Source organism: Neopelma chrysocephalum, unplaced genomic scaffold (genome assembly GCF_003984885.1).
Source record: "Neopelma chrysocephalum unplaced genomic scaffold, ASM398488v2 Primary Assembly neopelma1_69, whole genome shotgun sequence".
Taxonomy (NCBI): Eukaryota; Metazoa; Chordata; class Aves; order Passeriformes; family Pipridae; genus Neopelma; species Neopelma chrysocephalum.
Window position 1 is genome coordinate 5,297,506 of NW_020897729.1, and position 15,830 is coordinate 5,313,335.

Below are 15,830 nucleotides of genomic sequence, written 5' to 3' on the forward strand. Positions count from 1 at the left end.
GGGCTGAGGGGGAAAATCTCTTTTCCTTCCACACCAAGACCTTGTGCTGACAGAAAATCCCAGAAGCAACCTTTGCTTCCTAATGCTGACCTGCTAGTCTGTGGGAGGCAGGGACAGTGCTGAGACCTGCCAGGTCTGCTGGCAGTGCTGGGGTGCTTCCCATCATCATCCCCCACCTCTGAAACTTCCAGTGCTCCTCAAAACCACATGGCTTCACGCAGAGATAATTAACTGTGTTATTAGCAGGGATCAGACTTGTGTTTTAAGTGGAATAAATCCAACCGTAAGCATGTGGGTGTTACGTAGATGGGCTTAAGCCATTTTTCACTTGTTCTTCCCTCACAGGAGACATGTTTCATCTCCCCAACAGCCTTTATACATCAGCAATAGAGTTAAGAATTAAAGCAGAATAAAAAATGGACAGTTTTTCAACCCTGTCACATCTCTAGGATGGTGTTCTGTTGCTCAATTCAAATAAACTCAGTACAGAAGCTAATTGCTGATAAACCGGGATCTTTCAAAACTCCAATTAAAGGCAACTTTATATCTTTACTGATATTAGGAAGAATATATCTACTGCTGGACACATAGCAATTAGCAAGACCAGCTTACCAACTGAGAGGTGCAACTGACCTGCTTTAGAAACGGGCGAGGCTCTGCTGAGCAAATTGGAATTAAACTGATTGACACTATAGAAATTTGGCCTTTTATTCCTCCTGCACACCCCAACAATGCAGCTTTGAAGTGATGTTTGAGCAGTAAGTGGCAGGTATGTGCCTGTGCTGTGCTAAGTAAAGCCAACTTCATCTGAACCCAGCCCAGCAAAGATTATCAATGTGTGCCTGAAGCACAAGGGTTACAAGAATCTGTGGGGTTGCATCAGAAGTGCAGATTTTCAGTTCTGTACTGGAGAAGCTTTACATAAATGACACCTAAATAATTTTCTGCCCAACTCCCTACTTTCCACCTTGCTTCATTTCTGGTGAAACACCTATTGAAATTGCACTGCCTCATACCTTTGTTAACAACCAAATATTCCACCCAACAGTGTCTTCCTGAGCACACAGAAGTGAGTTCCTGGCCACATGGGAGGCAGAGGGACTTTGCCACTCAATTCAACTAGCACTAAAACTATTCCTGTAAAAGTGCACTTCTACAGTTGCACTGCAATATCTCTGCTCCAGACCTCTAGTTAAATGCATGTTAAAGTCTAGGATCAATCTGCCTGGCAGTAAATTAATGGTCCATGGTGTAGCTACTGCTGTGATGCCTCTTCCATCAAGAGTGGCAGGGTTGCCTTAAGTGGCTTGTATGTCCGGAATAATGGTGCTTGTGGCTTGCACCTGCATAGGGGATGATGCTTGTTGCATTTAAACTAGATTATATGGCCCAAAAGGCATTGCTCAGCCCAAGAGGCACCACAGAGCTGCAGAGTTCCAAAGGGAGACCTGTGGGACGGGGGACTTCTGGCATATCCATGCATCATTTCAGGAGGTTTGTGTAGACCCCTTTGCTGATTGGGTTTTGCTGCCTCTGCCTGCTCTTCACCTACAGGGATGTAGCAAGGGTCAGTACTGCTGTGTTTGCAGCCTTGAACAAGCATGCAAAAGCCAGGAGACTCCTTTGCTACCTCTGCCCCTCTGCTGGCACAACATCCAGCATCTGGCATGGGTACCCTGATCTAGAAAATGATCCTTAAATATTAAGGGCAGAGATGTTGGGCCATTCTGGATGCATGCAAGGTTCCAGTGCACTGGGCTGCCTCTGGCATTTTGGATAGTAGCCTAGAAGGCACTGGACCTGGAAAGTTCAGTGCTTGGTGTCAGGATCTCCCAGCAGCCTGCCACTTGGCATGCAAAGCAGCACAGAGAAGGGGCGACTTCTTCAGCTTCTTTAAAAGAAAAAGTAGAAAGGGGAGTAAGAAACATTTACCAGCTTTGAAGGTGGGAAGGGTGCTGAGGCTTTCTGCTTTCCTTTCCCATTGTCAGGCTCCTTGTCTCTCTTGGGCCCCATGTTGTAAATCCTATGCTCCCATCGGAAGGGTGCTGGCTGCAGGCTCCCTCCAGAGCCCGTTGACGCAATCTGGGTCATTCAGAGAAGGTTGTCAGGAATGATCCTACACCTCCCTGCTGTGCTGGCACTGAGCTTTGCCTCACAGGGCATGAGAGCTGCTGGGTTGATCCTGAGTCCCGTTCCTAAACCTGTCTGACTCAACCCACTGCAGCCCTGGGGCTCCTGGGGGGTGTCCCCCGGGGTCCTAACTGAGGTTAGGCAATGTTGGGACACCATGTTGGGGACACAGGGAAAATACCCTGTGGCATCTAGCCATCCATTTTTTTGGGTGGTGAGAAGTTAGTGATGGAGGCTAGGACTGGGTATCCCTGTGAGGCAAAACCCACCTGCCAAGGGGCTGCCAGAAAATAAGGGCATTTCTAGCAGGCCTTTCCTCCTGGGGAAAGGCAAGAGTAGATTACGACAGAGAGCTAATCTGTATGGCTGTTTCATAGGTTTCCCCAGTGCCTGGACTCTGTGCTCAGCAACAGACATTATATGTGCTGAGAATAACTGATTTCTCAGAAGCACGATGTAAAAATATGTGGAAGTCTGGAGCAAACTATGGCAGTTTCTTTGTATTTTAGTGTTATCTAACAAAATCTCTCCCCATTCCCACACCGGGTTAATATGAGGGGCCAGATGAGCTGTCAAGCACCACAGTTTGGTGGAGGCCACCCTTCACCTGCCAGCTCACGTTTCTCATGAATCCTCACCTCTTTCCTTGACCTTATTTTAGTTGTTTACACAGACAGGTGTAAACCTAACTCCTAACATGACAAACTGAACTCCAAAGCTGCTGTTTAGACCATTGTCAATCTTCTACTCATTTACAGCAGCCAAAATTCACAAGCAAAGGCAGAATGCAGGTGTTCCTCCAGCCCAGGGACCACACTACAAGGGGTTTTGCTGCTCCTGGTCCCTGTGCTTGGGCCAACTGTGCTGCACAGCAATAATCACGAGCAAATAATTTTCAAGACTTTCCAGATTGCTATTATGTGGAAATGAAGACTTAAGTTCCCAAGTGGACACTTGTCCTATTCAGCTGCAAGTTTTTATCCAAATTGTTTAAATGCTTGCTGCCTCAGTTTTTCTGTTTGTCCCTGACCTGCCTGTTTGCTATTCTTGGATTAAAATCACTGTGTAGGATACAGTTCCTCTTCTAGCAGCTGCTGCTTCTTGTACATGTTTGGAAAAACAGACTCTGAATGTATTTTGGGGAATATGGATATTCCAAATCAGCTCAGGGCTGGAGTAATGGCACTGCTGTGGTACAGCATGATGTCTGTAAGCTGGGTAGTGTGGAAGTTTGTGCTCTGCCCATGGGAAGTTTGTGTGCAAGTCCTCAGTCCTTCTCTGTTTTAAATGCAAACATAAATGACTCCAATTCCCCCTAAAGTCAATAAAGATTATAAATATGAAGTCAAATAAGACCCAAAAGCCCAATAAGTGCATTAAAGCTGGCAGCATGTTTTAATTTACTACTCCTACACCTTCAATTTGCCTGACACAGCTGGGAAGTGCTGCCAGTGAATGCTGCATGAGCTCCTGTGTGTGAAGTTGGAGGGGGACGGACAGTGAGTTACCCGCTGGCTGTGAGCCACAGCTTGGAATTTCCTGACAGTTTTTCCTTGTGGTTCCGAGAGCAGCTTGCTGTCAGGGAGTGTTTCTTGTGTCCCGTCCCTACCCCATATGCTGTTTTCAGTCTCTATTGCAGCATTCTGGAGTATTTTGTTTTCCAAATGAGGTCCACAGGGTACTCTAAGTTGTCCCCTTGTGAAACATCACAATATGCATCACTTAAACATTACTCTAAGCCTCTAACTCCAGCCCACAAATGCTACCAACAGTGAATTCATTCCTCAGAAGAGCAAGTGTAATTTATAACTCAAAACAGCACTTGAAACTGTTTGACTAATAAAATGTCCTTCACTTGACTCCTCAGTTAAAGCCTGGCTCGTGCCAGCCTCTTTTCAGATATAATCACTCTAGGAAATACTTTTTCAGTGTGCACTGAGCAGCAGAGCCTGAATTTGCTCTAATACATGCTTTAATGTTTACTCCCCAACACCTCACGGCAGCCCATCTAAGCCCTCTGCACCATCCCCCTCCCAAATGCCTCAGCCCATCCTGCAGCTTCCCCCCTTAAAGATCAGGTTTACCTTAGCAGCAGCGGAGCAGCAGTGCCCAAAATGGAGATTTCAATGGGATCTGGCAGGGAGATTTTCCCTCTCATCTACATACTCCTGTAGTTTCCACCTTTGGGAAAACAGCCTATCTACAAGCAGAAGGTTTCCATATATCTTGTCTCTCAATGTCTTCAAATACTTCTTGCTGCTCTTGTAGTTTCCAGGCAGTTTTAATTACTTTCTGTTTTTAAATAGAGGCGAAGGACCAGAATTCAGTAACTATACAGAAAGAAGACATCAGAAGGAAGTGGGTGTGAAGACCCTCTGAATAAAGTCAGCCCAAAAAAAGCTGAGCTTTCTCTCTCCAAACTTTATTTCATGAAGCTCCTCATTATCCCCACCTTTATAAAAACTCTTCTTCCCATCTGCTCTGCCTGTGCATCCCTGACTGCCGGGGCTCCTCTGGGACATGATGGCCATTCCCGTGAGGGCAGGATGCTCGGCGTGGAGTCAGTGCCTTTGCTGTCATTTGCCAAAATTCATCCCTCTCATCTGCTCCTGGGAAGAACACTGCAGGAGTCAGGCAGAAAAGTGAGCTCAGGTTGGGGCAGTCCCAATATTGTCCTGAGCCCGTGGCCAGTGCACAAACGGGCAGCACCTCTCCTGGCCAACCTTTACTTTCGGAAATGTCAGGGCTGTGCAGAAGCAGGCGTTCAGCTCTTTCTCCAGTGCTCGCTCATCCCTGTGTACCCTTGCATGTGCTGGTGTGAAATCAGGGGCTTCCCAGCCTTTCCCTCAGTCACCTCCATCAGATCACTTTGTCCTTGGGTGGTATTTGCTTTTCTGAGTCAAGAGCATGCCAGCGAGACGCTCCCGTTTGTCTCTGGCTGCTCGCTGATTTCCCACGCTGTGTGCTTGCTGTTTGCTCCTACAGTAAAAGCAGAAGCTGCTTCTGCTGGTGTGGTCCACAGTTGGACTTTCCCACCCCCCGCCCTGTTTAAAACGTAAGGTCTCACAAATTAAGAAGCTATAGCCTGTCTAGATCTTATACCAGTCAGTCTCTGATTCATCAGAGAATCTCCTTGGTAACTAGCTGTTCCTCTCTGATTTGCTACTAAAAAGCTCTCCCAATTTAAAGATAAAATACAGTGAAAGCAGAAAGAGGAGCTACACCATATAGATACCTTATACAGAAGCATATGCCTTGTGTGCAAAGAGCTATACTGGATATTTTCTGATGTGTGTGGGAAGCAGCCTCTCTGTGAGACAGCATGCTACTACCCTATGGATGGCAAATGTGCCCCAGCTGCCTCATCTCTGCTAGAAATCCTTTTTCCTGCTCCAGGGCCAGTAACCCCATCTGCAGGGTAAATAATCCCACAGGAGAAGATGAGGTTGGCATTTAACAAGGGGCTCAGCAGTTCATGCTTTAATAAGCCAGATTTCTGGCCTTGCGTGGGACAGATTGCCAAGTACAAAGATTCAGAGATGGGGTGACTTCCTGCAGGAGGTGTGCCTGGTGTGTTTGATGCTGTCTGATTGCTCTCTGGCTCTGGTAATGAGCCCCTGCTGCCTGACCCCCTCCTCGGCACACAGCAAAGTGCCGCCTGCGCTCTGGTGTCTGTTGGAGTTGGAGGGAAGGTGCTCACTGAAGATTTGGGGAGTTTTTTGTTGGTGATTTGTTGTTTTTTTTTTCCTGAGAACCAGCATTGCTGGAAAAGTTGATCCCAGGTGAGGCTAAGAACACTTAGTGTTTGAAATAGTGAGTAATTGTGCTCAGAAAGTCAGTGTAAGTGAAGAGTTTGACCCATGAATGCCTGAGGCCAGGAAGCTCTGTGGTGAGACTTGCCTGGGGTTATTAAAGGATGAGGCAATGGTACAGAGCTAGAAATGAGTATTCACATTATGCATGTCTGGTGCATCCACAGCCAGAAAGCTCTGACTCCCTGTGCATGCTGTGCCTGCTCCAGCAGGACTGTGCTGCTGAGAGTGGGGCTCTCTGTGGTGCTGAGCCCACTGGGGTAGAAGAGGGGACAGACAACTCGAGAAATGAGTGCAGCTGAGCTGCTTTCAATTCTTTTTACCAGATACATTAGAAATCAAAAATCATTCCTAGATTTCTCTTTCAAAACCCAGCCAGTAGCTCTTGCCCTGACTCTTGGCAGAAGCAAACAGAGGGAGAGAGGCAGGTCCGCAGCACAGACACTGGGCAAGTCATTTTCCTCTCCATATTTTCTCATTGGCCTTATGCACTTTCTGTCCCACAGCACTAATTCCTCATTGCTACAACAAACAGCAACAAAGCACCAGATCCATGAGGGGTTTTTTATCCCTGCAAGAGGCTTTTGAGCTCACTGCGAGAGCTTGCTCAGCCCTGGGAAGCACCCAGCAGCTGGAGGAAAGCTCCTGCAGGCAGCTCTGGCAACAGGGCTATTGACACCATGGGTGTCATCGACTTGAGACAAAATCTGTGTTCCCATAAGGGGTTGTGGTGTCTCTAATAACTGGGCAGGAGAAGCCCAGGATTATATACTCTGCTTGGGCAGGCATGATCCAGACCCGCTCAGATTCAGACCTGTGGTTGCAGATTGTTTAATCGTAGCAGGCAAAACCTTGTGTGTAAATGTGCTGCCCATACCAGCAAAGCCAAAAATGCTCATACCTTCATTTATCAAGTAATATGGGTGACAATAAACTGGTTCTGATAAATGAGGGTTGAGATAATCAAGCTCATTTTTGATGCAATTGAACATGTCAGGAACACGACCTCATTCTGGATAAGGGATGAGCTTTTAGATAATCAAAGTTGTGATAGGCAAGGCCTGACTGACCTCCCCTTGATCAGGGGGAAAGGGATGATTGATGCTCGTCCTTCTCCTTCCTGCTCTCCTGCTGCCACTGTGGGTGCTGAGGCTTGGGGAGGGCAGGTGAGCCCCTGCTGCCTGGGGTCTGGTGCTCCTGTTTCACACCTGAAAGGACATACAAGAAGCTTCTTCTCTGCCTCTATCCTGCCTTTTAGTTTTCTTCCTGAAGCTTCACAACCTTTGCTGCTACCATATTTCTGGGCCCAGGCCTCTTGGTGAGAGGGAGGTGAAGAGGAAGAAGGAGCCCCTGATGGGAGCGATGCCTGCAGGCATATCCTGGTTGGCTTCATCACCAGGATCCCTTGATGGAGGGAAGGATGGAGAGAGGTCAGGTCCAACAGCGCTGGTGTTGGGGTCTCTAATACCCAGTGCCATTCTGTGACCATGGGGGGGCTGAAGCCACCAGCCTGGGAAAAGCAGGATCATTTCTTGCTTTGTCCAGGGGTAGCAGGAGCTCATCTCCCCCAGGTGAGCATCAGGGCAGAGCCCGGGTGTCATGTCCCACTACACAATTCTCCTGGAGCAGAGGATGCTCCCTTGGAGCCTGTCCTGCCCCATGGAGGCAGTGGGCAGAGCTGAAGATGGACTGTTTACCTTTGCTGAAGCTCTGGAGCAGCCAGATCTGAATTTTTATGTTATACATTTTAATCACACTGTTGTGACCTGGACCATGGCACGGGGAGAAGTGGAAAAGCATCAAAACCTGCTTATTCCTCACCTGGAGCCTGCATTCTTTAATTGGTTCCCCTGCAGATGCCTGCAGACAACATCTCCTTGTCTGGGTTATTGCCCACCCTGTGTGGTTTTGGTTACAAATTCATATTTATATATACATAAAAAAGAGCTTATGTACAGCGTTTTGCTCTTCCTCTCTCCTTTGCAATGTGTTTCTATTTTGGTAAGAGGAGCAAAGGTGGCTGCAGCTATTTATAGCAGGAGAAGGAGCATGAAAAAGGATGCCCACAGCCTGGATGGGCACAGGGCTGTCTGCCTGAGGGCAACAGGGGGTCCTTGCCATCAGAGATATAGGGTTTTTTTGCTTTTTTGTGTTTCTTCCATTTTATTTCAATTGCTGGTCTAATGCTGAATTAGATATGAACTTAAAGGACTGCTAGTGGCAGTAAAAAAAAAAAAAAGAAACATGTGGAGCATCGGCGAGTATTTTTTATGAATTGGATCTCTTGAGATGAAAGCTTCATTACTGTGAAACAATGAGCCCACTACACTCTTAGTAGTACAAATGGGTTTCATTTGTATTAGGAAGACACAAGCTTATTACTTTTAGTTTTTTCCTGTAGCACCAGGAATGTTTAATGTGATAATCAATGTAATTGAGGAACTGAAATTACAGAAAATTGCAAGTCTCAGGAGTGATAATGGCTACAACTGCAGCATGGCCAAAAGGTTGGGAGATGGGCACAGGTGTGGTTAAAGCAGACTCACATCCCAAGTGTGGATGATCCCCTGTCATGCTGGGATCCACGGGAGTGCATCAGGCAGTTCTGGTGCAGCCCTTGCACCAGGGGCACCTGTGTTTGAACAGGTCTTTCCTGAGTTATTTGCAAAGCTGGATAGGGTCACAATTTGGCCAGTTTGGTTTTGGGGGGTTTTTTCCTCCTCCCTCTCCCCAGAAATTGCAAAAGGCACACTTTTGACACCAAAACTCCCACTGCCAAATTCCCAGCTCCTCTCCCTAAGTACAAGGTTGCTAAAGATTTTCAATTAAATGTTTCAGAGCCTTTAACACAGACAAAATGACATTTCCTCTCCAGCCCACTGCTCATAAAATGTGATGCTGTTTTGTGAAACTTTTCACCTCTGAAACTCAGTCTGTAGCAGGCACCCAGCATGCTTTCAGCCCAAATTCCATGAAAAGCATAAGTAGCAAGCTCCTTGGAGGACCTGTCAACTATAGGAAGGTCATCTATAGCCCAGCAGCATGGAGCTCCTACTCCAGCTCTGGGGAGCTGCTGGTTGCCATGTACCAAATCCAACCACTCCTGCATCTCCAGGCAATTTCCCTGGTCATTTCATTCCCTCCATGATACAGTGGGGTTTTTTGGTTGCTTGTTGGTTATTTACTCTGTGTGTTAGTCCATAGAAAAGGCGGTGAGAAGGAAGGCAGCTCCTTGTCTCTGCCTTGGCAGCTGCCCCCGGGGCAAGAATGCTGCATGGGGCACCTGGGCTGCATTGCAGGCTGCCCAGACATCAGCCTGGGCAGGGATGGCTGAGGAGAAGTACCTAGAACCCAGGGAAGATGGAATATATTTCAGATGCAGCTTTGAAGCTGCTAAATTCAGAGCAAGTTTGAAAGAAATAGCAGCCTGCAAGGGTGCAGCCAGGTTTGTTTTCAGCCCTCTCCATTTTAATCTGTTTCACTCTGAGGAGGGAAATTTTCTCTGTTAGAAAAGTTGCCTTGTTCTAGTGGTTTCTAATAAATCATGGCTGTAGTCACCAAAAGCTGTTGGGTGCCCTCCCTTTCGGGAGAGCTGCCTGAGCTCTCCTCCCATGCAAGGACATGCTCCTGTCTGGCAGCATTGGAGCCGGTGCCCAGCGCTGCCCCACATCACAGGGCTTCCTCACACTGCCAGTCTTGAACAGAGAACTACAGAGAAACCAGGTTTGCCCATTAAAAGAACTCACTTTAGCATGTGCCATCAGCTGTGCCATGGGTTAGATTTAAGCCTATTGCAGTCAGATGGTACTTCGAGGGAAACTACGGAAGGCAGAGCTGAAGGTGGTGATTCATGGGCTGTAGTGTTCATGCTCTTAATGCAATTGCTTACATTACAAAGCAATTATCAGGGTTTAAAATTTCAATAGCATTTGGAAGGCGTATATGCCTGGGGGTTTTCCATTTGCAGAGATGTTTCTTTTATTGTACCTACTTGCCTAGTAACTTCACCATTTTAAGCACATCAAAGTGTTTTAGAAACCTATTTGTGATCTTTGTTGAAAAACAAAGGCAATCCTGCCAGCTCCACACAGAATACTTGCTCCCTCGCAAGCTGCTCCTAGGGCTCAGTTTGGGTTTTGTGAGGTTTAATGAGGTAAAATCCCCTGTACAGTGTTTCCTGCTCCCTTTCTTAAATTGTGGCAGCACATCATTCAGCTGGGGCACTGCACTTCAGTGCTCTCTCTATCACTGTGACACCATCAGCTTCTCCCTGTCTGTCCAACCCCTTCAGGAGCAGCAGTCACTCTTGCAGTAAATTTTTGCTTGGAATAACACATCATTCTTGTGGCCCGCTCCCAGTGCCCTGCAGACAGGCTGGCTGAGGGGTTGGGAAGTGTAAACCTTCTCCATCAGCTGCCAAAGGCAGAATTTGCTGCTGATAACTTGAGGTGGTGCCATGGTCAAAAGCAGGGTTTGGGCAGGTTCCGTTCAGCCCAGAAGGGCCAGAACTGAACTGCGACCTACTGGAGGAGGTAATTCAGACAACCCTTATCACTTAGCAAGGGAGAGACTTTCTGCAGAGAGAGGACAGTGTCCAAACCTGGCAATTCTACACTTTCCAGCAGTGCTACAGATTCCTTAAACAGCATCACAGACTAATTATCACACAACGGTTTATCACGTCCACAATGCATATGAAACCACACAGGTAATTTCCACAGTAACCATAACCTTCCTATGAGATTCAAATGCCAGAATGTTGTATATTTCATAGTACCATGCACCTATGTGTCCGTGCAATAAAGCACATACTTTTTTGCTAGCCAGTGTTTTGTTTCTGGGCTTCCACTCCTTGGCTTAGAAGCATTTGCAAAACCTTGATTACTCATGTGTAATACTCTTGCACCAGACACATGCTTCTGTAATGCCTTTAAGGTTATGTGGAATTCTATTTGCAATCCCTCTCATAAAAAAATAACACAAACCACTTGCTGCTAAATCTGTCTGTCAGCAAGCAAATGCCAGGAACCAAAATGACTATTATTATTACTGTTATTTGCACCATTCCAAAATCCATTAATTTGCTTGTTGCGGTGTTAGGTAATGAACGCTTCTGCAGCAAGGTCACAACTCCATTTTACATCAAATAACTATCTTTGCTCATGTATGATACATGAAGCATATTTCCTGCTTAGGGCATAATGTTTTATTAACATTATTTTCCTTTATTCTTTCTTACAGATTGTCTATTATGACTCTAAAGATTGCCTTCATGATGTGTTTTTTTAAATCCAATGCATAATTATATAATACAGAAATTCCTCTGATGCTATACTAATATATCTCTCATAATTTTTTTTAAATGGGGGACGTGCTGCTATTATTTACCAGAAAACATGGATTTAGCGAAGCTTCATGGAATTTTTCACTCACTGACACATGTATTGGGTACGGGCAGAGCAATGATGGAAATGATGTGAAAGAAAACTGTTCAGTTCAAGCCAAAAAGACTAATGGAAGTAGTAAAAATAGTAAAGATATGAAAGCAAGAAGTACTGAAATAAATATCTGAGATGGGAACTTGCAGGGAAGGTTCACTGCAGCTGCGGACGCGCCTGGATGAGTGTCAGCCTGGGTTAATTTGCAGGGTGACAGATGTCCTGGGAACAGGCAAATGCTGAAGAACAGAGCTAGTGTCCCTGGGCCAGGTCTGCTCATGGAGCTGAGCCACTCTCAGGTGTCCTTGGAGCATCACTGACTTACTGCAGCTGTGGCTCTGGCGCTTGTCTTTAAGGATGATTGTGCAATCCCACACTTTTGCAAAAAAAGCCTCACCTCCCTCCTGGTAGCACAAACAATATTTTGATTGACTGATCCTATACTGCTTGATCTGCTTCATCCTGTTCAGCTGTTTTTGTCTCACCTCTGGCTCTTCCTTTGACCCCAATTTTCCCTTGATTGACTCTGACCACCTCTTGCTGGGCTTCTTAGTGCTGCCAGGTGTCTCTGGTTCCCCCAGGTCCTCCTCAAGGAGGCTGGTCCTAAATTTATTTAGGCTGCTCCTAAATACCCACCCACGCTACCCTAAGATGTGATTTCCCAGTCCCCTTGCTGTGGTTGAAGGTCTCTCAAGGGTGCCCCTAACTGTTGTAGTGTCCATGCGCAAGGATGGAGCAGCAACACGGTCCTCACACTTGAAACTTTGAATTTGCAGAAGGTAAGTGCTGCTGTTACTGTTTTGTAGATAAAAACCCTATTGGTTGGCAGATATTAAGTGTTTGGCTCAAGGTCACAGCGAGTATCTTTGAAGTCACTTGATAAACACTTCATTCGTAGCAAAGGATGTGCTTTGGGCTGTGATCTTATCCTGTAACAAACGCTGAGATACGTTCCTCCTCTTTCATTCTAGCCTAGTGGTATACGCTGCTCACAGTTAATAATCAGTGAGAGATCATTAATTTTGCCTTCTGATATATGTTTTTAATTTCTTTATTCATAATGAATTCATTGCTGCTGCAGCAGGAGTGAAATATGTGATACTACTGGAATTTCTTTGCAATTCAGTATTAATTAATGTCCACTTCTCGCACAGTGTTAATAATAACATGCCTAATCTTTCAGAGGCTGTTGTGGAAAATTCTCTCTTTTCTAGCTGGGAAGAAGTGAGATTTGCATCTTAGCCTTTTGTTTAAATCTGGCCCTGAAGGGGTTTGAAGTGTTGTAGCAAAGCTGGATGTAGCACCCTTGTTGTCTACCCTGGTGCCATGTAATTGGGATTCCAGTCCATCCGCTCACCTGGTCTCTTCATGTTTGCTAGTCAGCACAGGGAAGGACATCCCATTTCCACAGAGACCATGATGAACTTTTTGTTAGGAAAACAGGTCTGTCAGCCCTTATTCCTCCTCTTCCAGCAGAGTTTTAGTTAAATGCACTGTGACACTTGCTACCTCTGAGATCCTTTCCCTTCCCTTGCATGGGATGGGTTCCTGGGTTCTGTATGGTGATTTTCCTCCTCTGTCCATTGTAATAATAACATGCTGCAAGTTTTGCTGGTCTTTGTCTCTCTGGAGGATTAGACATGCCATTTAGCAAAACTGGCCATCTAGGGATAAAAATACGATACTAAAATCAAGTCACCATTTGCCTATACTGTGAGATTTGTCTTAATACCATTGCAAGGTTAAACCCATTTCTTCACAGGTTAAAGGGATGGATTTACCGGCCTGAAATGCTAATTTTTATTTCACCATACCTTGCTGCTGTTTTGTGCATGTTTTCCTCCTCAGTCCTGTCTGAGGGTAAGGAGGGGCTTAGGGTTGAGAAATCCTGACCTGTGGCTTTTGGCAGAGACTGGGGAGCAGTCAGACTGATGGTTCATGACTTATTAGTATTGTGCATCCCTCTGCATTTAATGATCTCCCTAGTTCAGCAGCAGAATTAGGCCTTCAGCACCACACTGAATGTCTCTGCTGTGAGGATTAAGGGAGTGACTTGCTGTCAGAAGTCTAAGGCTGTTGCACTCCCTATTCCTGACCCTTTAAAGCATGGTGTGACCTTTTGAGTATACAGAGAGCTGTGAACTTCATAAATGCACACAGATTTAAACAAGAGATGGTGCTTCCTTTCGTGAGAGCCCTGTCAGGCTGTGTGGGAACAGGATGATGTTGCATGGCAAACTTGGGAATTTCTGTCTGACCTTGCTGCTAAAAGCTTCATCTTGTGGCACCAGGGAATACCCCTGAACTTGTGCATGAACTCTAAATATTTGCTGTTATGAGGCTGCTGAATGTGCAGCTGTGGAAACCAGTGCTTCACTCTGCATGCTTGGGATAGCATTCCCAAAAGCTCTTGCCGTGGCCTGGATCATAGATACACAGTGTCTAAGGACGGTCTGGGGATAGGACAGCCTCACAGAGTGGAGGGGTGTGCTAGAGGGGGTTCACCTTGTCCCCATGGCCATCTCTGACACCTCACTGCAGGCATCAGGTGGGCCTGAGCTAGAGGAGCAGCTTTGCTGGCTGGGACAGATGCAGCTGGGGAGTCCTGCACCCTAACAAGTCACCTCTTTGCTGCTCATTTTCCAGCCCTGCTTTGTTCCAGGTTGGAGCTCACCCAGTGCTTGTGCAAAGCAGCAATCACAAAGCCAAATTTTGGATAGGCTTTGGGAACGTGGAGGCACTTTGAGGTCTTGTGCACCAGGGACGTACCAGGAGCTGCATCTGGCTGTTCTGCCCTGTGAGGGCAACCAGGGCAAACTGCTCCTTTCATATATCTGCACTGTCACATTGGAAAGAAAATGGAGGTGACAATTATTGCAGTTTCCCATCCTTGCCCACCAAGGCTTGGCAGGGAGATGGCACTCATTGTCACAGCCAAGCCTGCCATCTCCTGACCCAACAGCTTTGGTGGAAAAACTCAGAGGGAGGGATATTGGATCCTGCTCCATCCTGCTTCACTGACTTGTCAGTTCTCGCTTTTGTTTTTGTGCCCAATTTGGAATATGTGCAGATTTTGGTCAAGAAAAATGAACAAAGAAGAATGCTAATTACCGCACTCTGAGGGCAATGGCATCACTGTCCCCATATTGCATCTGACTTACTGGGCCTAAGGGAGGGGCTAAATACAAATTCCAGCAGCAGCACAAGCTCTTCAGTAATATACCATCTCACTTATAAATGTGCTTTGCAGAAAAATAACTACTTAAAACCTTCCTCTTTGCTACACTCACTGACTAATACAGCCCTGAGTTGGTATAATGCTGTCTTTCCAAAGCTCCTCTTTGCATCTGTCTGTTCTGAATTCATACGCAGAAGTTTTTACGAGGAAATGAATTGCTAAAATTCCTAATGAATTTGGTTATCAGAGAGGCTTTTCTAACAAAGATAATATACGTCAGCAGAGCTGGCAGGTTTTTACTGGGGCAATTCTTCATTGAGTCCAGAGTAGATTTCTGTGATAAATCTTGTTAGTGCTGTCACTCTTGGTCCTAATGGTGTGAACAGCCATTTAGCTTGCGAAACAGCAGAGCCATTCAGTGGCTCGTGGGTTTTGGCATCATGCTCAAGTGTTCTCCAGCCTTTCCTGTCTTTTGCCAATCTCTGACTAATTCACCAAATTTTTTATAATGCAGGAGAGGCTCCCACAATGTATCTCTTAACCTCTGCTGTTCAGACTCATGATAGATGCTGCCTGCTTTCATTGCAGGATGTGATCCCTGCTGCAGTTACCTGGCTGCATTATCAGAGACTGAGGTAACACTTTGTTCTTAGAGCACCTGCATGATTTGTTTTATATCTTTGCCTTTCAAAAGCTTTTGAATTGCACTTCCTCTCTGGCTTTCACAGCCGGTTGCAGCTCTGGACTGAACTGAAGCCTAAGCAATAAGCCCTGCTCTGTATTTTTTGTGCAGAGTACAGCAGGTTCATTCATTACAGGGGATGCTGCTGCCTGTTGAGCCACCCCCAACCAGTTGTGTATCTCTTGAGCATCACAGTCTGTCTCATGGAGACACCCACAGCCTGAGGCTGTGAGTCCACACTGTGATGTTTGTTTGCTATCATGAGGACAATGACCTTGTTTCCCTGGTCACAGTGTAATGCAGGGCACATACCCTGCAAATGGGGGCAAGCAGGGAATTTTGGAAACAGCTGGCCTCTGCCTGGTACCTGGGACTAGTGCTCATGCTCCTTCCTTGCCATGTGCTGTGTGGGACCAGTGGATCTTAGTCCCACTGTGTCAGCTGCACTCTAGCAAGTGGTGGGAGGGTTTTTTTAATATTTCTTCTTTTAAAATATCTGTTGCTGTTCTTACGTGTCAACAAACACAAGTGTCTGCAGCAGAGACAGTATCTTAATGAGTTGTTTAGCATCTGTGGAGATCTTGGCAGAA

General features: G+C 46.2%; 1 protein-coding gene across 6 annotated transcripts in view; it reads right to left on the minus strand.

Moving 5' to 3' along the window:
- KCNMB2 (potassium calcium-activated channel subfamily M regulatory beta subunit 2) overlaps positions 1 to 15,830 on the minus strand; it is a 143,586-nt gene that overhangs the window by 44,371 nt on the left and 83,385 nt on the right. For 2 of the 6 annotated variants that reach the window (XM_027685688.1, XM_027685689.1), the window contains exon 1: positions 4,215 to 5,150. The exons of the other annotated variants lie outside the window; for them this stretch is intronic. In XM_027685688.1, the coding sequence (XP_027541489.1) occupies positions 4,215 to 4,288 (74 nt within the window). In that variant the 5' untranslated portion in view covers positions 4,289 to 5,150. Of the gene's footprint in view, positions 1 to 4,214; positions 5,151 to 15,830 lie in introns of those variants that run through there. 6 annotated transcript variants of the gene reach the window in all.